Raw genomic sequence first — 22,112 nt, forward strand, 5'->3', positions numbered from 1 at the left:
CCCCCCTGTGTCCGGATAAACAAATCCCCCTTTTGATTCTGCTTTGGACACCCAACACTATAATGTTTAAAGTAACAATTTATAGTAAAAAAAAAACATGTCTAGCTACGAATGGCTTTAATTGGGCTTTTTCAAACCAAGGTTGCCATAATAGTAGGAATGGTCTATGCCAAATGGCTTCAGTTGGGCCTGCATTTTGATCGCGGACATTGTACATAAATTATACATCCGCCATTGACATACAGGAGGACAATCATCCCCAATGTTGACGCCTATACGGTATATGTAGGTTTCTGACCAAATTAACCTCATAATTTATTTGGCCATATTAGGCTCATTATTAGCCTAATAGCCTTAAAACTAAAAGTACCCATTTTTGCGCTCATTTGTCTTTTGCGCCATATTTCACCATTTTGGCTTCAATATAACAACATTTTTCGGGTTAATCAAATGCCGAATTTCAAACTTGCTCAAAAGATAAGAATTCCTCTCAATTCCTCTTGATTCAGAAAAAGTAGGTATAGTTTGACCAATCTGCGATACCGTTCTCGCGTTATAAGCACTAAGGTAAACCGGGAATGTATCGCAATTCAAGTTGGAGAAAGCTTGTAGTCGCCTGCTCCGCAGCCGACTGATGATGATGATGATGTCGGTGCATTTCAACGAAGCTCATGCACTTGAACCGAGTTTGTCATCATTAATTTTGAAGTAAAGACTCGTAAAGTCAGTCATATTTTTGATGGTTTAGCAAAACGATGAGCAAAATCCAACACTTTGTCTCAAAATTTGACTAGAAATGTGCATCAAAATTAATACGCCACAATTGTCAGGGACCCATTTTAAGTGGACCCGGACCCATGCGCCGTGACCGCCCCTCCTCCTCTGTTAACAGTAGGCCTAGGATAGTGATTCAAGTCAACCCGTCATACCATGTACCGTCATACGGGATTGGTCACTTAATAGCCTGCATAGACACGATTTCCCATCTTTTAGTAAATGTACAAAAACTCTTCTGGGGCCAGGTTCACATCTTTTGATACTCCCTTAAATTGCCCGATTGAATATTCGATTGATCAAAAAGATTAAATTGTCAGCCTTTTGCCGTTCCGAATTTAGGAACAAATCGTTTTTGATTGTATTCAGTCGGGTGATTTGAAGTTTCGATCAAAAGCATGCAGTGATTCTCAATCTTTTAGTGATTAAAGTTAGGGCAAATCTTTTTCGATTGAATTTTCAGTTGAAAAGGATTGATTTTCATGTTTTTCAATATTTTGCCGTCCTCAATTAGGAACAAATCATTGCCAATTGAAAAAGAGATTGGAAATTTTCACTCGAGGTATGCCTATGCAACTCGTGCCATCATATTAAATTAGGAGTAGGAGGCCTAACACAAGATTCAACACATAGAATAGTGAAATCAGTAAACAAAAATAGTTTTCACTTCAAAATACTACATGGTCAAGAGTAACCCCCCAAAAAAAAACAAAAACAAAAAACAAACAAAAACAAAAAAACCAAAAAAAAAACCGAAAACAAACAAACAAAAAACAAACAAACAAAAAAACATTTCAATCTCATTTTCAATCTAGTCTATACCGTATATTTAGATTGATTGAATCGGTAAAAGATTAGAAATTTCAATCAGCCAGTTTAAGGAGAGCCTCAGACAGGCGTAGTGTTGCCAGGAAGTGCAGGGGTTAAAATGAGGGGGAGGGGACTTCAATAATTATGAAATAGATAATAGGCCTAGGGGCCTATAACAGGCCTAGGGGCCTATAACAGGCCTATGTGTAGGCCTACCTAGAAGCCCGAGCTGGCACGATTCGGGTGCGATCATGATTTTTGCCATTCAGTGAAAGTAAAGGCCGGAATTTATAGAGGGTCATGAGTGAGAGCCGCCAGTTCATTGACCTAAATTAGGGGGAGGATGGAGGGGGGGGGGGGGCAATGGGTGAGAATATGACATGTTTAAAACTTTGGTGAGACTGAGCCAAGTCTTGATTGAATTTTTAGTTTAAAATGCCTTTTTTTGATTTTTCTTTTTTTTCCAAAATTTAATAGGCCTATTCATTTAATAATAACAAAATCACTGCTGTTCAAATAAAAAAAAACACTTCAGGTCAGTCAGGAACCTCACACGTACAGTTTATGATTTATGTTTCAATCACTGAGATTTTAATCATGTTTACAATTTCAATCAAATCAATTTTAAATTTAATTTGTAGGAATTCAAAAGTTCTTGCCTATATACGGGTTTTTCTCAGGTCTGTTTTTTTCCCTGTTTTTTTTTCCGGTCTGCGAATTTATGCCCTCTACCGGTGGGGAACCCCCTTCTCATCATCCACTTCATTTCCTGGCTGAACTACGCAGAATTTGGTACCAAAACAAAGATTTCTGCCGAGTATTTTGCTGAATTCAACCAACATTGAGTTAACAGTCAACCTCCAGATGGTAAGATTTGAGTGTTGAGTTGTATGTACATTGATTAATTGATAAGAAGGAAAAGATCGTAACTGTGGAAATAGTATATTTCGAGATTGAAAAGTCACTCGTCGCATTTCCAATTATTCATGTATCATGTTCATGAAGGCTATACTAAAATGCAGCAAACCTTTTACGAGCGCGACTACCGTGATGTTGCAAATTCGGCGCTAATAACGCGTACGGCGCACAGTTCATTCATAAATTTCCACTCAGCAACAATATATCGCCTTAGCTTAGCAGCCAATCAGAGACAAGTGCGTGCAACGCAGTATATACGCGATGTATCCTTACAATACGCGCTCGTCTAAGGTTTTCTGCATTTTAGTATAGCCCTAGAACTCTGGCCATAGTATCCGTTTTTACTTCCACTAGGGCCAGAGGCACTTACATTGAAAAATTTGTTGGAGATGCTTGAACAATCCAGTACAAAAAATCAATGCTTGATCGAACCAATACAAATGTGTGTCAGGTCACTAATTAACATGATAAAACCCACTTGAGAACACACAATCGTCGGTCATTTCTTGTTCGAAATGTTCTAACTTTCGTATGAACAACCGATAGCTTGTGATACGAAAGTTAGAACTTGCAAGGATGTTATCGTATGTAACGTACTTGTTTACATGTACGTGTGATACATATGCACGCAGTTGCCATACAGAGTACAATTTCATGCATATGAATAAAAACTTCTTCCTCAAGTTAGTTGTTGTCTCCAAAATATCATGAAATAGTTCGTGACATATTACCGACACACTGTACTATAATATTTTCTTAAATGTTCATACATGTACAATTACGAAAAACGTCAATATTCGTTCTCCGAACGGCTTCGATCAACGCCGTGTTTCTGCTGCATATGCACCCACTGACCTCCAGCAGTGTTGCCTAAAATGTTAGCCCAAATCGCGAGTCAAATAAATTAAAAGTCGATCGATTGTTTTTAAAATTCATACATTGGTATCTATGGGATAGCAAAATACCATAAATTGCCTACGCCAGATTTGAAAAGTTGCTCAATTACTTTCTTAACCATCAATTGGTGTCTATTGGACAGGAAACTGTAGTGTGGAAAATCTTCAAAAGTCATCCTTTTGGGCTACTAAGTCGCTGCTTTGCCAATCCTGAACTCCGCACGTGCTTATTCCACCAGCCGTCTACACTGCGCATGTACTGTGACCACTGATCAGTGACTGTGACTGATTACGACCCGGATGTACCCAATTGAAAAAGGTCGTCTCTAGCGTGTACATCGGTGACAGTAAATCGGCCATGATCATTGCTCGGAGCATCGCACTGCTGTGACCTAAAACATCTCCAGAATGTACTTCAAAGATGTATTTTTTCTCTAAAAGTAAGCAACCTTGAATCCGAAGATACATTATGTTAGTCCAGGAAAATTGTAGCCAAAAGTGACATTCGGAAGAATGTTTTTTACTTGCGTTATAAAAAGTATCAACGCTATGCAGACGCGTTTTCAAATAGCCGTAAGTTCTATCTTATGCACACATAACTCTCGTGTCGTCGTGCATAAAAGATAGATTTTTCGATCAAGTCATTTCTAAAGATGCATTTATACTCAATTCGCTTTTGCAGAAATCTGAATCGCACGCATGATCAGTGTACTAAATCGCCGTCGTATTTGCCTGCTGAGCATGCGCATGAATCGCTGTTTTTCAAAAGCGAAACGTCACACGTAGGCCTATATTGACACCCTCTGTTGGTCAACGTTCACTAGAATTGCACACATAACTTGTGCAGTTAACGACAATTCAGTCTGATGATGAGTAACCCATGGGTATAAACACAGCTTTACACAATGACTAATTTACATTACATAGGCTCAAAAGAACGTGTTCATGTACCGTTACTCAGCCAAACACGGCAGAGTAGGTCCCGGATGTTAGGTACATGTTCCTATCTCGTCAACGTTATACCTTTCCATCAAGGAAAGAGATACGAAAAGCGAACGTCTGATGAAGGCCCAGGTCCCCCACTGTTAAAATCGGACCAGCCAAATTTGCACGCTACAGGGCCTGAAAAATAAGATCCCGCGAATCACAAATTGACACGCGTATGGGAGCTGCCATGGGGTGCTAACAGCAATGAGGGGGGTCACCAGCACAAGTGTCCTACGCGATCAATAACGTACGCGTACAGGGCGCATTCAACTTCAACTTCAAGTGCGCCGTACATGACCGGTAGTTCCTGGATACGTAACCAATGACAGGGTCAATGGCAGGGTTAGAAGTTCGAGGAGAATCCATTCTCGCAGGGATTCTCGTAAATAAATTTGGGAGAATCCAAACAGATTCTGTGAACTGTGTAGGTTGCCAGGCAAACCTTAAGGCCAATTACAATTGATTCTTAGTTTCCTGTTTCCCGCCCGCGTCCAAAGTACTAGAGAATTGCAAAATATTTAATTATTTTATTTGGATTTTGGATTTTCTCTTTAAAAATAACTTTTAATGACTACCATTTGCTACTTTCTGACTTTGATCATCTATGATGTATAAACATAGAACCTAATTGTACCATAAAATCAAACATAGTAGTAAAATAATTAAATGCATGCTCCTTGTCAAAATGGTTTGATGTAGGTTGCGACCACTTATTTTAAAATAAAGAAAATAAAAGATAATTAATAATTAATAATTAAAAGTCGCCTCATCCCTGGTTTTCAACCATGAAACAGGAAACTAAGAATTAATTGTGAAGGGCCTAATGAACACATTTGTTAATCAACCAAATTCGCCTAGAACACAATACATATTTTACATAGAAATTTAAAAGAACAGGTAGGTCAAGGAAACCTACATAAATATGTTTTCTATACTTCACTTGACCCAAATATATGATTTTTTATGGTGATGAGACAATCGCACATGGAATTTTAGAGGGATTTTGATAGCAGTTCCATTAAAAAAAACTGCTATCATAATGGATGAGACTAAGATCTAGAAACACCCCCGAAATGCCGTTTTGGGGAATTTTGCCAGCAGAATCTTTTTGATGAAAGTCAATCTTTGACAAGATGTAACTTTGCTACGGAAAGTGCTATAACAAAAAGGTTTTCAGTTTTGTCTTTCTTTACTCAAGGGCTTTAATTTGATATATAAAATGATGCAGTTTAATGGCAAATTTGAATTCACCTGGCATACCTAAACCATGTGCAATAGCAAAGTAAATGGAGGAGAATCCAAAGATTCTCGCAAAATTCTGTCACAAGAATCCATTTAGATTGTCACAAACTTCTATCCCTGAATGGTCGCTTCCACGCAGTAACATACTTCTGAACTTGCTGTCAGGGTCCTGGTAGGCCTATTGCCAATAAGCAAGTTCGATAATTCAGAACAGAGTGCATTATGTAGGTATGAGAGGCAAATCTTAGTTAACAGTAACACATTTGCTAGTCAACCAAATTGGCCTAAACCGGAGCCCAATCACAATACATATTTACATAAGAAATTTAAAAGAAAAGGGTTGTCAAGGAAACCTACATAAATATGTTGCCTATACTTCACTTGACCCAAATATATATGATTTTTTTTGTGATGAGACAATCGCACATGGAATTTTAGAGGGATTGTGAAAGCAGTTCCACATAGAAAAGCTGCACTATCATGAGACTATGGCTGCTGTTTTCTTTTTTAATTGATGGATTAAATGTTGGCTGAATATTTTTGATGAAAGTCAATCTTTGACCAGATGTAACTTTGCTACAGAGAAAGTGCTATGACAATACGATTTTCAGTTTTGGCTTTCTTTACTCAAGGGCTTTAATTTGAGATATAAAATGATGCAGTTTGATGGCAAATTTGAATTCACCTTTCATACATTGTGGGTAAAAGTTTGGTGGGATATCACAGCCAGGCCTCACACAGTATTTCAATGCAATGATAACGAACTTTGCACTTTTTTATTTATTTTTTGCCAGTTGTTAGGTCTGATTGTCCCCATAGAACTTTTACTTATATTTATAACAAACAAAGATAGTTTGAACCTGCCTTGGAAGTATCAACGTTGTAAATGACAAATAAAATCACAGGAATTGCTGATCAGTCAAAGTCCACTCCCATAGCCAAAAAATTAGCCATCTATGGGAGGATTGTGTTATATCCCCTTTACTGTCCAAGAATATTACCCACAATGCACTCTGTTCTAAATTATCGAATTAGTTTATAAACATGAACATGATGATCGATTGAAACCATTGGTTGATTCCGGAGGTTGATTGACCATTTACTCGATCCATTGTCATTGTCCAACGTATAAGGTTATTACCGTACGGGGAATTGTTGAAGGAATATTACACAGTCAAGAATAGGTAGGTACATGTATGAAGGGCAAACCTCAGTTAACACATTTGCTAGTCAGCCAAATTGGCCCAAACTGGGGCCCAAACAATATACATATTTTACATAGAAAATTAAAAGAACAGATTTTTCAAGGATAGATATAAATATGTTGTCTACTTTTGGGGTGGTGCAATAATTATGTGTACCCGAGGGTGGTGAATTATAGGGGGGCAAAGATTTTTGGCAGGCCAAAGGGGGGTTCAAGCGATTTTTGGCAGGTCGAAGGGGGGCAAGTAATTTTGGGCACAGATATTTTGGGCACCGTTTCTATATTACGCTCTAAAAAGGTGTAGAAAACGTTACAAACATGTTAAATAATGCAAAATTTCCTGCTCGCTGCGCTCGCATTATATGATAAGACAATTTAAGGTTTTAAATTGGGGTTCCCCAAAATCTTGCATGTCTAAGGGGGGGAGGGCAAAGGTTTTTTAACACGTCAAAGGGGGGTAACACATAAGTATTGCACAGCCCCTTACTTGACCATATATGATTTATTTTTGTGATGAGATAATCACACATGGAATTTTTGTTATTAATTTGTCATAAAATTTGTATTATATCGTGAATTTCATAAAATGAAAATTACAGAAAGACATTCTTCGTATTCAGAATGCAATTCGATATGTCTGATGTGCTCTCATGTCCCACAAAAAATACTGTCGAAACGCTCATTCCCGTTCCCTTAAGTCACAAGCCAAATTAACTTCTTGAAAACTTCACTCACAAATGAATAATTTTTCATTAAATGTCTTCAGGTGTAACCGGTCAAGTTCACTTCAATGTTTATTTATCTTGTCCATAGACCAAGAGACATACTCTACCATGTTTGCGTGTCACTCATGGAGGTTGAATGCAAAAGTGCATTTGGATTATTTAGTTGATTTATAGAAATGATTGATCTATAGTGAACTTGTGCGTTCTGTGTGTAATGAGCTGTGTCAAAAACATGCCCTCTATGTAAGTGCTATACTGCACAAACCTTTGTTGCTAAAGCTTAAAGATGCCAATTTTGCCTGTAAATGCCAGAGACCAGAGGTACACTATTTTGGTGCCATCGGTGTGACAAACCAATTTGTGGATTTGACCAACTTTGAGTTCATTTACTTTGGGTTGAAATGTCTTTGATCAAGTCATATATCACTTGTGTTGCCTTTGTATTGCAGGCTTCTTCTAAGCCACTAGAGATAAGTAAAGCAGATTGGATGGAGAGGTTACAAGGAATGCATATAACAAGAGCAGATATGAACAAACTCATCATGAATTACTTAGTTACAGGTAAGACACTATTAACACCTGTTTATAGTGTACTGCATTCGCCATGTTTATTATGGTAAATTGGTTGTAAAATCCTGCCACTAGTACTACAATTCCTGAAAATGGTCTGCAGATCAATGCAGGTTTAAACAAGTTACCACATACTCTAAATTGTTGCAACTTGCATTGAGTTGCAGTAGAAATGTTTTGAAATCAACACACCAGTGCACTTTAATGCACCCCCTGCAACACAATTATTCAGTAAGTAGAAGCTAGTAGGTTTCACAGGTGGGATGATGGATTGAATAATTTGTCAGGTGAGACTCTGACTTCTTTGAGAGTTCAACAACCTTTTCAATCTGATGGTGCAGTTGTTGAAACCTTGGTGCTGCCCATTATTGAAGTTCAAACCAACTCAAAGTTTGTGAAAATGAAAAAATAGAGCCCAGTTGAGGTGGATTTTCTGTGAACCAGAAGCTACTTGCTCCCAGCCAAGACTTCAAACACACAGCTACACATATTCTGGCATGCAAACTTTTTGCCATCTGCTAATTAGGTCCAATACAGTACCATGGGGACTCAATTTGGAAAAAATAATGTCCTCATGTCAATGTGTTTGTATAATGCATATGCCCAGCAATTAACCGCACTTTTTGTTTTATTGTGCAGAGGGCTTCAAAGAAGCGGCAGAGAAATTCCAGCAAGAATCGGGCACCAAAGCTAATGCCGACCTAGACATGTTAGCTGATAGAGTGGAGATCAGGGAAGCTATACAAGAAGGGAGGATAGAAGAAGCTATAGCCAGAGTCAATGATATACATCCAGAACTATTAGATAATGATAGATATTTATATTTCCATTTACAGGTAAGTTTGTTATTACGGAGGGAGCAGTGTGGCACACTGGTTAATGTTCAATGTATTTGGCTTTGGTGCAAGAGGTCCCAGGTTCAATTCCCTGCAGGAGCCCTGCCCCAAAATCTAATTCTGCTCTTCTTGTGGCTCTTCTGGTAAAGGTGGTGCAGACGACCCATGATAAAAGACCTTGTTACAGTCAGCTCTGATCAGGGTAATAAGCCAGATTGTTGGCTACACTTGCCTGTCCTGTAAAAGCCCTAACCAGCGATCAATGGTGACTTCCTTCACCAGGTCACTTGTGCCTCTGGCTGAAGGTTGTCAGTGTTATCTCCTAGATTTCAGCTGTTAATGCCTAGATATGCTTGACATTAAAAAAAAAGATTGTTATTGCTACATTGGCAAATAGTGAAAGACTAGTAAGGGTTCTAACTGAAATTTGTGACACTATTTTTGAGGCATAACAGAGCTAGGAATCCTTTTGCTTAGCATGTGCCTAAGTAAAACACATTTAGGAAAATTAGTGAATTATGTTGATCGTAGAACTTGTTCATGACACAAGCCAGGTTATTTTTTTCATATGGCATAAGCCAGGATAGCTTGTGCCTCTCCTAAGGAGTTTGGCCATTGTTTATAGTCATCCTGGATTTACTCATGCCCTGAACTTGGTGTTGAAATGGGTAACTTGGGTAATTTAATATTAAGCTAACACTTTGTGTATTTGTTGATGTGTATGGGGTGTGTTGGGGGTTGTGTGTATTCAATTAACACAGACCCATTTACCTTTTGTTCACAATGGCTTTGAGTAGCAGTACCTGTTCAAGAAAATATATCCTAAATTGTATCTTACTTGTTTCCATAGCAACAACATCTCATAGAACTGATCCGTAAAGGAAATCTTGAAGGTGCTTTAGACTACGCCCAGACACACCTAGCCGAGAGAGGTGAAGAAAACTCAGAAATCTTGCCTGAATTAGAAAGGACATTAGCATTGTTAGCTTTTGAGAATCCAGAGACATCACCATTTGCTGACCTTATGCATCCATCACAGAGACAAAAGGTAAGATAAGAAATAAAACAATTAACCTTTTCGGTAAATCCTATAATACCTTAGATGTTGTCATTTGATGTCCAACCGATGTGCACATTGTTTAGCGAACATCGTTACTGCACATTGATGTGCACAGTAACGATATGCGCATTGACATGACGACATCACCGGTCTACAGCAAAGGATTATGGGATTTACCGAAAAGGTCAATATTTGATTGTACTCAAGTCAGTGCGTTTACACGGTTGCATCGGCAGCATTCAAACAAATCACATTTTTACGCATGTGTATATTGTATACGCCCTGCGGGATTAGGTTAGCGCGCGATTTGAATCTGCCACTACGAAATCCAACATGACGTTAGTACCTGCGTTACTCTCAACAAAATACATTGAAAAGAAAAGAAAAGAATTGTGAGTTGCAAACAGGTATTTTTTAGATTTCAAACTTGTTGTCAAAATGTATACAATTTGGGTTTGTCTCCTTATAACAATTTTGATGTCTTCTTTTCTTGACAGGTTGCGAGTGAGTTGAATTCTGCTATCTTAGAGGCGGAGAACCGTGCTTCCACACCCAAACTAGCCAATATGTTAAAACTCTTGCTTTGGTCACAAGACCAAGTGGACTCCAAGAAAGTGAAATTTCCCAAAATGAAGGACCTTGCTAAAGGGGAATTCACATCACCAAAGTGACTGATGAACAGAAGAGAACAAACAAACTGCTAGAAAAAATGATGTGTGATTTTGATATCTATAATTTGGTTCACCTCAAGTTCGATAGTGACATACGTGTGTATTTCGTTGGCCGCAGTATCGACTCGTGTGCATAAAGTTAATCGCGCAGAGAGTGCATGTACATGTATGAATACAAGGGCAGTATGTCAGCATGCTTGTGGTGTAACTTGAAAAAAACAGTGACGTCACTCCCGAACTTGAAGCGAACCAATGTTAAGTAGATCACTTTCAAAGTGATGGTTTTGGTAAAATAACCAAATTGCTCCATTTAATATACACAGAAACAGAAATTTGGCAATATTATTCAGGGTTAGGTATTTGGTACATTCCCTTAGGGAGAAGTGTTTTATAATAATGATCAAACTAGTGAAGGCTTATTCTTTTTGTTACACTGTGGAACAGATCAAAAAGGATTGGTAACTTTGAAAGTGATCTATTAAGCCAAAGTATGATGGCGCTGCACAAAGTGGGTCTATAGTCTGTATATATCTACCTTGAGTCACCGGCACTAGCTTTGAAGTTCAGCGTGTGCTGCGTTTCTTGCGTATACATATGCGGCACGTTGATCTCCCGCATAAAAGTATGTACACACACCAAGTAACGCTAAGCTAATACAGAACATGCTGAACTTCAAAGCCAGTGCCGGTGACTTGAGGTAGATATACACACTATAGTCTTTTGAATTTGAAAGGATTTACTCAGATTGAATACTGCCCTCTGTTGGTGTACGCAACACATTAAGGCTAATGTGGTAGTTATTGTCAGTTTAAAAATCAAGTGCAAGATTTGATTGTCAATACTTGCACATTTTTGCTACTGGTGAGAACGGGATCCGCCTAAGATGAATATTGTCATCTTACTACGATAATTGTCCAAGTCATTTTTTGTAATTTTTAGAACAAAGTATAAAATGTGGTTCAAGCATGCATCAGTTACTTAATCACCCTAATTGTTTCGGATTATTCCCTTTAACTGTATCATTATCATTTGTTCTTGTGCAAAGATTGGTGAATCAATATGTTTAAATACGGTCGCGTGTCTTGATCTCGCCACCAAAAAAAGGTGGCGACGTTACATTTTGCCAAAGTCGACTCAAAACAAATGATGATATCTCTGTCAAGCAAGAAGGTATTGTCATGCTTGTGGTCTCATTTTATTGCTAAATAAAATGCACTTTCAACCCTGTAAAAAGAAATACTTGAACTGTTTTAATACTGACACTGTGCTTCATAGAATTCAGAATGGGCAGGGTGGCGGTGGTGGGGGATGTGGTGGTGGGGATGTGATACACACAAACTCTATGGGATTGGTATTTTAAGTGCGTAATCTGCTTCTGTAAAGGCTGTAAATTTGATTTGGACTATATTTAGCATCTAAAACACTGATGGCCTTACAGCTCAACAATTCTACTAATTGTTTTTAATAATTTATGATTGGTTTAGTCTAGAAAATACAAACTTTTCCATACAAAACTACCTGTTGTCATATTAAACCCTGTAGTAAGTAATGTAGATGTCTTCAAAATCTAAAAGATACTGTAAAATTTTAATTACTTATCCTATCATAGTCAAAGTATAGATTTTCTGAAGGGAAATTTGACGGGGAATCTAAATATGGACATATTTTTTCTGTATGGGTTAGGGGGAAAATGTTTAGGTTCAAAATATGTTGAATTGTAAAAAAATCTAACATACTTTGGGACACCCTATATTCCTAGATTACCAAGCAGCTGTGATTTTGGTTTCTTCCAAAGTCAGTTGGCTCTCCATATCCTCTAACCAAATGAATGTTGTTTACTTCCAGTTTATTACTGGAAGTTGGTAATAAGCAATGCATTGAGTGACCCATTTTTTATCAAAATCTTTTTTATTCCACCCTGTATAACTTGCAGGTCACCCTGTATAATGAGTTGAAATGTATATATTTGAATTGCTTATGACTTCAGCTTTCCAAAAATGTATACTTTTGCTAGTTTAGGGTTGATGATTGTCGAGATAATCTAATTAGAAACCCGGTTGGTGTAAAAATTCATAATATTTGTCATGTAACGCTAAGGGTGGCGAGTTCAGGACACATGGCCATACATGCTTGAACCATATTTTGAACTTTGTTTTCAAAATTACAAAAAATTACTTTTTTGGGGCTGATGATATATTTCTTTTCTGGGTGATTAGGAAGGAAAAAACATTTCTTACTCTATGAACAGTTTCCAAATTATTTGTTGAATGTGGAACCTGCGACATGTGAAGTAGTAAGTCATATAGTGGTTTAATTTAATACAAATGGGGAATATTGTGAATCTTGGACCTTGGGGCCATTTCACTGAACTTAAATTTAAAATCAATCGTAACTTAGTCGTAAAAACCATTTCACTAAAATGAGTTGAGATTGGTACCCTTCATAAGTAATAAGGATTTACTACAGGGACCGTTCATAAAATTCCGTTTAGTAAAATGGTTTTCGTAACTAGCAAAGTGTTACTTCAGATACGAGGGGTTAAAAGTTAAGTGAAATGGACTCCAGGGATGCTCAACCAGTTTGTTGTGACCACATTTAGGGTCGCAAGCTCTAAATATTGTATGTATCTCAGATATTGGGCTATTCCATCCACATTGATTCCCCCTGTGGAAGATTTAGCTTACGTCTTCAACAGAAGGGTACGAGTTTCAAATAGAATCCCCATTGTGTAACTTCCATTTGAAATACTCAATCCAGTTGTGGAAGATATAAGTAAAGCCATATATAGGGGGAGTATGGGTTTCAAAATAATGAACCCTAATACATACCTTTAGGGTTTCTTTACTGGATGTCGATTTGTACCTGAATTCCTTTCCACAAGGTAATAGGTATATTGCATGACAATATATAGAGTTCAGAGGTTAATCCATCTCGCTTGTTATGCATATGGTATTGTGGGAATGAATTTAGGTACAAATCGACATCCGGTAGAGAAAGCCTAAAGTTGCATATTCTATTTGAAAAACATACTCCATCTGTGGAAGACTTGTCTTAAATCTTGCACATGAAATGGAACAGACCATTATCTATTCTACAGACCTGTCACTAGGAAAGTGGGGATTAATAAGGTTTTATATGATGAGCCTAACTGTTAGGCATTACTTGCTATTATTGCTATAATTTGCTTTGATAGCTTAGTTGGTTAGAGGCTTAGAGCACTTATTTTCTTTTTGCACAAATAATGGGCACAAGACTTTAAATGCAGCAACTTGAAGAATCAAGAATTTGAAGGGTATTTTAACTTAACATATATTTATTCCCTTTATGTGTTATTTATTAGAAAATATTTCTTATAATTGTAGTACCTGATGAGTTGCAAGAGGCACTACTACCTTTCTTACAGAGCCCCTGGTTGGTTGATTACATGATATAATCATATGAGTAACCAATCAAAATAAAGGTTTGAGATCTCTTTGCAATTTTAATACCCTTCAAACTTTTTTTCTTACCATATCTCTGATTGGCTCAATACATGATATAGCCCTCTTCGAAACCAATCAGACTAGTCCTTAGAGGCTGATAATTTGGCTGGTAGTGGTAGTACATAATCCATCACCTATTTGCAATGTGCTCATTTAATTTGTCATTGTACCAAATCAAGTTGGTTGTGCCTATTTTTGTTCCTGTGATAATATGTGACATGATCAAAGGGAATGAGTCGGATGTTGCTAATATTTTGTTGAGATATTGACAAAAATAGTGTTCAAATTCTTTTGTTTTATATTGTTTTCAGTCACTGTTAAATTGCCCATAATTTGGTAACCAGATGTTTGATTTTGATGGGGTTTGCATCAAAATGTAGCGTTCATAAACTGCCAGAAAATGATGTAAAAAACGTCTAATTGAAAATTACCGACATTTAACTCACTCCCCTTGATCATGCCACATACAGGGTGTCCCAGAAAAAATTACCGAGTGAATAAAATTGAGCGTAAGTCGAAATAGACATCAGAATCAAAACAATTAAAATGTAGCGCATAGCCTATTTTGTTGTGCATTACATACGAAAATTTTATTTGATTCGGTTGACTGGTTCCGAAGAAATGAACGATTGCATAAAGCGTGCATCAATGCAGTTCATTCCAAGTTTGATAAACAGGCGCTATTTTTATACTCGCTCACCACTTCCTAAAGTTTGTGTATCTTATTAAATTTAGTCCACATTATCTATTAAAACCCCTCGGTGTTATGTCATTCATGCTTTCACTGAAGATGAATAACAGTTTGTCCGAGAAAACTTTGATTTCTGCAATTGGAAGCTCTCCAACTTTAATTCTTTAGGTTGTGCAAATATACTTTACAAAGAACATTTGAGCCAAAACTGACAATGATCAAGTGCTAACAGCTTTACGTGTGATTTTTGATACCACGCAACATTAATGTTAAAGTTTTAAAAGATTTAGACTTTGCATTACAATTCCTTGGAAATATTCCGAAAACATTAATGTGTGTGAGAAATTTTTAAGCCAGCTGGAATTCTTTATGTAGTAATTCTTTATGCAACATTTATATCAACATTAACGAGAAAAGATATTTACAAATACTGAGCATCATCTTACATACAAGCTTTCATTTTCAAAACCGTGCAGGTTTTCAAATTTGAACAAAACCTAATTAAATGTTTTGCAAGAAACAGGTTGTTTAAAAAGAACGAAAAGGATTTCATAGAACAAAATATGAAGCCCATTGATAGTTTAACCACTAGTGCTTGCGCATTGTGTTGAATGATTTTTCTTTCAAACTTGGAATGAAGTGAATTGATACATGCGTTATGTAATCGCTCATTTCTTCGCGATCAGTCAACCGATTCCAGTCAAATTGGCGTATAAGATGCAGAATAAGATGGGCTACACACTGATGTTTAGATTTGTGGATTCTGATGTCTATTTTTCGACTTACGTCAACATTTATTTGCCCGGTAATTTTTTCTGGGACACCCTGTATAAGGGCTGCTCTGATTGGCTAATTAAATCAGGGTCATGTCTCCTGTTTCTTCATGTATTTGTTATTAAATGTTATAGAGTTACAAAGTGGTAAAATTTGTCACGTGTGAAGGACAAAATTTATTATTAAAAGCCCACATTTTGAAAATAATGTCATCATATATGCACGTAGTGGTCCTTAAACTATTTATTTATTGCAACCAATTTAATATTCGGAGAAGCTAAAATGAAATTTCTTTGAAATCCCTATTTAGCCAACTTTAAAACCCAGCTGATTGCATGCTATAGAAATCAACTCCAATCACACAGCAAGTGCGATCCGAGTATGACTAAACTGTTCGTGCGGTGTGTCTGATCTTGCGGTGTGTCTGATCTTGCTTCTGTTAAACCTGGTTGTTGATTATGTCAAATATCTTATATTTAATAATTGTTTTGATTGTTGTCTATCATGTATGAAATAAAATGTTTTCCAAAAAACAGTTTACTATTTTTTTACAATGTTTTTAAGAGCTTGTTAGTGGTAGATTGAGGTGACAGGGCAGGAACCTGAATCTTGATCTACTCTCGTAAACCTTTATCATGCAGTGAATACAGAATAAATCGCAAGTATGTAGGGTACTAGATCGAGATGGAGGTTATTGCACTGACAGGTTTTGTAATGCATTATCAGTTGATGTAAATTCAAAGGTGTAATATTGGGCTATCCCAGGTGAAATCCATACACCCCCTATGGAAGACATGACCTTAATCTTCCACACAGGGAATGTGAATTTCAAATCAATTGACATAAATGGGCGACTCCATTTGAAATTGTCACCCTCAGTGTGGGGGATTAAAGTTATGTATTCCATGGGATGTATGGACTTCAACAGGAATAGTCCATGGGGAAGGTAATGTAACCGCAAGTAAACATTTCTTAAAACACAAGAGAATGCAAGGGCCAAAATTGTTTCACTGTCCCGCATGCATGGCTTTTGCAATTAGCATTTTATTGCATTTATTAAGGGTTTTATGTAAAAAAAAATGGCTCAAAATGAACAAAATGAAAGGAAATGGGCTAAAATGGCAATATAAAATTTTAAATATCTTCATTTATAGCCTATTAAATGGGGGGGATGAATTTGATTTTGCTGTGTGAGATAGATATATTTTTAGCTTGGGTTTGATATACCTCATTTACAGATAAAATTGTCAAAATCTGGACAGTTTGACTTTGGAATTCTTTTTACACAAGTGAGATGTCAATCAAACTGAACTAACAAAATTCTTAACAATTCATATCAATTTCAAATACCCATAGTGAATCGTGCACAATTAACACTTCGAGCACTGGTTACATTAGTTTTCCTATATGGGTGTGAAACTTGGATGCTGAGTGCGGAAATGGAATTAAAAATCCACGCTTCTGAGATAACTTCTTGCCTGGTTTTGTATGAATCGTTGGAAGTATTATGTGGACATAAAAACTTCAGGCAAGCGTTTTTGGCTTGCATAACACAATTGGCTTGGGCTGCCCTCTTCAAAGTATTTGACCAGAACTGCATTTGCAGACTACTCCAGGTTCACTTCTCTCACTTACAAGCAGATAAGGGAACGTATGTGATGCGATCAAGCAAAATCAGTCGGAACTCGGAAATATTGATCTTGAGATACAGCCAAACAAAGGAAATATTTCCATTTGTTTCATATTGAGCTTGTTGGAAACTCTTCTTAATTGCTCATATCTTTGGAACTGGTTACTAGTATTCAATTTCAATGGGGTTTTCTCCAAAATCCAGCTATATAAATGCATTTTCCTATCCTATAAGAAATTGAAAATTAAATATTTCCGAGTTCTGACTTTTGCTTGATCGCATCACATATGTTAAGGTACATAAGAGATGTTCTCCTAACTATTGTGAAACACAGGCAGCTAAATTGGTTTGGGTATGGATGGAAGAGAAGCCTTACAAACACCATGCTGCAGGGAGGCACAGAGGGCAGTAGAAAGAGACATGGCCTAGACTTTCTTCAGTTTATCAGAACAGCTGAAGGTAGTGTGATTCAAGGGGCATCAATGTCGCCCTAACAACCTCCAAGGTATTGGACATAGATTGATAGATAGAAACATTTGAATCCCAGAAAATGCACAATGACACATGATAATAGTTGCTGCAACATTTGCAGCGTATATTTATTTGTCCATCCATTCAGTAGTGAATAATCTAATATACATCAGAAATATTCACATTATATTCATATTAACAATAGTAATTATATTCACAATGTGCATTCATCCCACAATTCATTTCACCTCTAAAAAAGGTCAAAGGTCAATGGGTTACTAGGCATTAACAATTAACTAATTACATTCTTTTATCACATAAATTCAGCCAATATACTAGATTTTTAAAACAAAAGATTTTTTATCTTCAAAATTACATACATTACAAATAAACAATTTAGGTAGATTGCAATTATATTTATCACAAAATAAAAATTTCAGATGGATGCATTTTGGTCCTAATAATAATTAATAGTATTGAGAAATTAAATTGTCGATATGTAGAAGGGTAAAAGTGACTTCACTAAGACCTACTGTATACGCTGTTATTTTGATGAGGGTTTTATGTTCACAAATTTCGTAAGTGGACATGCAGGCGTGAAAATAACACACAGTTTTATATCAAGTTCCATAAATTCTGCAAAATATATAATTCACACAATTTCCCAAAATCGCAAAAAAATTGTTTATGCGAAAATAACAGCGTATAAAGTACGTATCCAGGGTCGCCCTCTGCTCTCAATATAGTACAAAGGTGTGCAGACATGGACAGTTTCAATTAAATGAATGCAGCTTTCAACAGCTCGATCCAACGGTGACCATACATAGCATATTTCAAACTTCAACGCGAACGCACAACCTTGGATACAATGCTAACCAATCACGAGTCATTGGCATGGTTGGATTCACTTCTGCGTTACTCACGCACAGTCGCACACCCCGGTGTACATCGCGCAGTGTATGCAAAAAAATGCAACACTTTTGAAAGCTGCATTTATTCCATTGTAATTCCTATTATAATTGCCTGCTATTTTATCAGTATGAGGTAATCATCATATTATTCCCAGCAATTTTAATCACTCACTGAGATCTCGGAGATGCCAATCTGCCAGAACACAGTTAACCCCAATGGGCTAATTCATCTGAAGGCCAAACTCCCCCTGCGGAATAATTTGGAAATATCTTGCACAGCAGTAGTTAAAGAATTTCAAATGGAATTGGCACATTAACTCCCTCTTTGGAACTTTCAAGTCAATCTATCTCAGAGGGTGTATGTAAATCAAACAGAGCTGCCTAACATGATCATTCCATATGAAATTCATACTCCTGTGGAAGATATTTCCAAAATCTTCCACATGGGGAGTGTGGCCTCTAGATGGATTAGTTCAAAATGTTTGCACTGGGTACAAAATATCATACTTTTCAATTTGAGGTAAACGTTTGAGCCAAACGTGAGGTAAACGCACAGCCCTTTCTGCCACTCTTTGTATATGAGCAAGTTTGAAATTAACAATTTATGAAACAGCGCCCTATTACACTAAATTTGTGTAAACTTGGAGCCGTTGTTTGCTACAATTAGCTCTCAAATCCTTGCCAATACATTGGGTACTTTGCTGACTATAAATGTGTGTATGAATAGTTTGCAATATGCAAGGCACAGATCTATAATAGAACTTAAGAAATTATGTACAGAAAGTTAGAGGATTTAAAATTAAATCTTCTAGATAGAGGAAGCTAGGGTTATGACATCGCCAGTCTAGTCTAGTACTATCAACATGGTTGATTACAACGTCATATAACATTGATGCAAGGTATTGCCATTTCTACATTTGTAACACATGTGATTTGACATCCACAACAGATGAGGTGATGATTCTTGAAAAGGGATAGTTCATAATAAAAACATTCCAAGTACCTAGTACAAATTCATTACAAAACCAGCTTTGTTCCTAGGGGGAAGGGCATCTCTGTACAAATGAAGCAGGGATGTACTGCTGAGATAGGTCTCATGTTTGGCCTTCTGGTACAAGGATGACCTTTTTTGTGCATGAAAATTGGTATATAAATGGGAAGTTTTGCTCAAATTTGTCCAGAAATTGGCCAAATTTTTGTGACTCATGACCTAAAAGTTCTCAAATATGGAAATATTTTGATAACAATTATCACATTTGACCTGTCATGTTCCCCTCAGCACTGAACAACAGCTTGTGCATAGTTCCAGCAAGTGTCACTGACTGTTGCCAGGGGTGTATTTCACTGAAATTTTAACCCTTCACAAGTTACAAATACCCTTTTACAAGTAGTAACTTTATGAAGGGTCCCTGCAGTAAATTCCTATTACTTATCAGGGTACCGATTGTAAATCATATTAGTGAAGTTAATTTTGATCAGTAGTAAGTTAAAATGGATTTTGAAATTTGCAAATCATCACAAATGTTAGTGAAATAGACCCAAGCCTGCTTTTGCCCAGACCAGGGGTCCATTTCACTAAACTTTTAACCTTTCGTAACTCGAGTAACCATTCGTAAAATTACGAATACCCAATACTAGACATAACTTTACGAATGGTACCTGTAATAAATCTCTATTACTTACGAAGGGTACCGTAAGTAAGTTTAGTGAAATGGAACTTACGACTCCTCATAAGTTACGAACAATTTTAATACTTACGAAGCTTTGTAAAGTTTAGTGAAATGGACCCCAGGACTAGTTTGGGAACCATTATACTAAAGTGCCAAAACCAGTCAAGAACTGGGTAAAAGCTGGTCTTGGTCAAAGATATATACAACGCTGCAACTATGCAAGAACTGACACCATGGCACCAGAACCAGTCCAGACCTGGCCCAATGCTGGCCTAGTTAGTGAAAGTGGCGCTGGTAACTAGTAGTTGAGCCTTGAATCAGTGTTGTAATGAAAATGGTTAATTATAGTAAACAGATCAGATCAGATCAGATCAAATCACACTGAACAAGATGATCGTGTGTTCAGAAGACAAAAACTCATACTGCTATATAATCCATATAACTCAACTTGCTTGAAGAATGTTATACTATCATAATACACTATATAGAATTTAATACATATAATATAAACTATTAGAATATAAATTTCTTCCATTTTTAAAAAGTGGAAATTCAGTGATGCCTCATTGTTAAAATGTACAATAATAGCTATTTACTGTGCTTTTATTTATTTTTTTTTTTTTTTTTAATCCTAGATACAAAGATTTCATATAAACATTTCATACTCAAATCATATTTGGTGCTTGCTTCTTCAACAAATTGTACAAACAGCTCTATGGCTAACATAGAAATGTGTAATCATTATTACATTGTTAACCAAAATATACATGTAAACATTCACAAAAGAATACAGGCTGTATCAAATGTATTGGTACCCATCAGTTTTGAATGGTTATTGTAAAGCATGCTTCTTCCAAATGTAGCATATACCGTAAAACCTCTTCTATGAGCATATATAGTGCTTTTGATGAAAGCTAAATTAATACGATACATGCGTAAATATGTCAATACAATCGATTGGTCTTACAATAATACTTGTTTGTATATACTTGGATCTGTGATTTATTTGCTCAAGCTCCATAATGGTGCCTGGATTAATTTCAGTTTCATCAGAAGCACTCTATATGCTTGTAGACGGTATAGGGTCTTCTTGAAATGAGCAAATTGGTACGACTGTTTATGACATTAATCAACAAATTATACTGATCTTTTGTTGCATTTTGACGTGGCAGACATGTCCGTATCACTGGAAACCGATGGGTACCAATCATTTTGATACAGCCTGTATGTATTCCAGCACTGATTTTACAGACTAAACTTATTTTAGTAATTAACTTCTTTCATCCAGAGTGCATTCTTTCATATGATACATAATGCATAAGTCAGCAGGGCTTTTAACTAAGGTCTTTAGGCTAAGCAAAATACTCAAGTCATGCTAAAAGCTTTAAGCATGCTGGTCTATAATATGGAAAGAAAAGAAAGAAACAGAATTGAAGCTTAAGAACAAGGATAAGAAGGCCACTCTTAACAAATCGAGTGAACAATGTTATTGTGAATAGATTACCGTATTTTGATGTAGACAAGAGACCTACCAAATCAGGGATGCATTTCGCTAACATTTACGACACATCATAATACCTAAACTCACCATAAGTCCCAAGCCCATTGTACCTCTTCCATAGGATATATCGGTTACAATGACACCATTAGACATCTATCATATCTGCAGTAACCCATTATAACTTGTCATAATTAAACACGGCTTCTTGCTATAAACACTCATTATGGATGGTTTCAAAGCCCACAATCACAGCTGCCCTGACAGAACCAGCGGTTTACAGGTTTATCCT

General features: G+C 36.7%; 1 protein-coding gene across 1 annotated transcript; it reads left to right on the forward strand.

Annotated features, from left to right (window-relative positions):
* The first annotated feature begins 2,355 nt into the window (after positions 1–2,355).
* LOC140166459 (glucose-induced degradation protein 8 homolog) lies at positions 2,356–11,758 on the forward strand. The gene is made up of 5 exons (XM_072189937.1): positions 2,356–2,451; positions 8,006–8,117; positions 8,766–8,962; positions 9,813–10,010; positions 10,520–11,758. The coding sequence occupies exons 1-5, from the start codon at positions 2,449–2,451 to the stop codon at positions 10,691–10,693; spliced, it is 684 nt and encodes a 227-aa protein (XP_072046038.1). The 5' UTR covers positions 2,356–2,448; the 3' UTR covers positions 10,694–11,758.
* Positions 11,759–22,112: the final 10,354 nt, after the last annotated feature.

This window comes from Amphiura filiformis, chromosome 12, assembly GCF_039555335.1.
Source record: "Amphiura filiformis chromosome 12, Afil_fr2py, whole genome shotgun sequence".
Lineage (NCBI taxonomy): Eukaryota > Metazoa > Echinodermata > Ophiuroidea > Amphilepidida > Amphiuridae > Amphiura > Amphiura filiformis.

What these genes read in the sequence shown, in the direction of transcription:
- LOC140166459 (XM_072189937.1), top strand. An exon ending in ATTTATATTTCCATTTACAG is followed by an intron (nt 8,963 to 9,812) that starts GTAAGTTTGTTA and finishes TTGTTTCCATAG; the next exon opens with CAACAACATCTCATAGAACT. An exon ending in ATCCATCACAGAGACAAAAG is followed by an intron (nt 10,011 to 10,519) that starts GTAAGATAAGAA and finishes TTTTCTTGACAG; the next exon opens with GTTGCGAGTGAGTTGAATTC.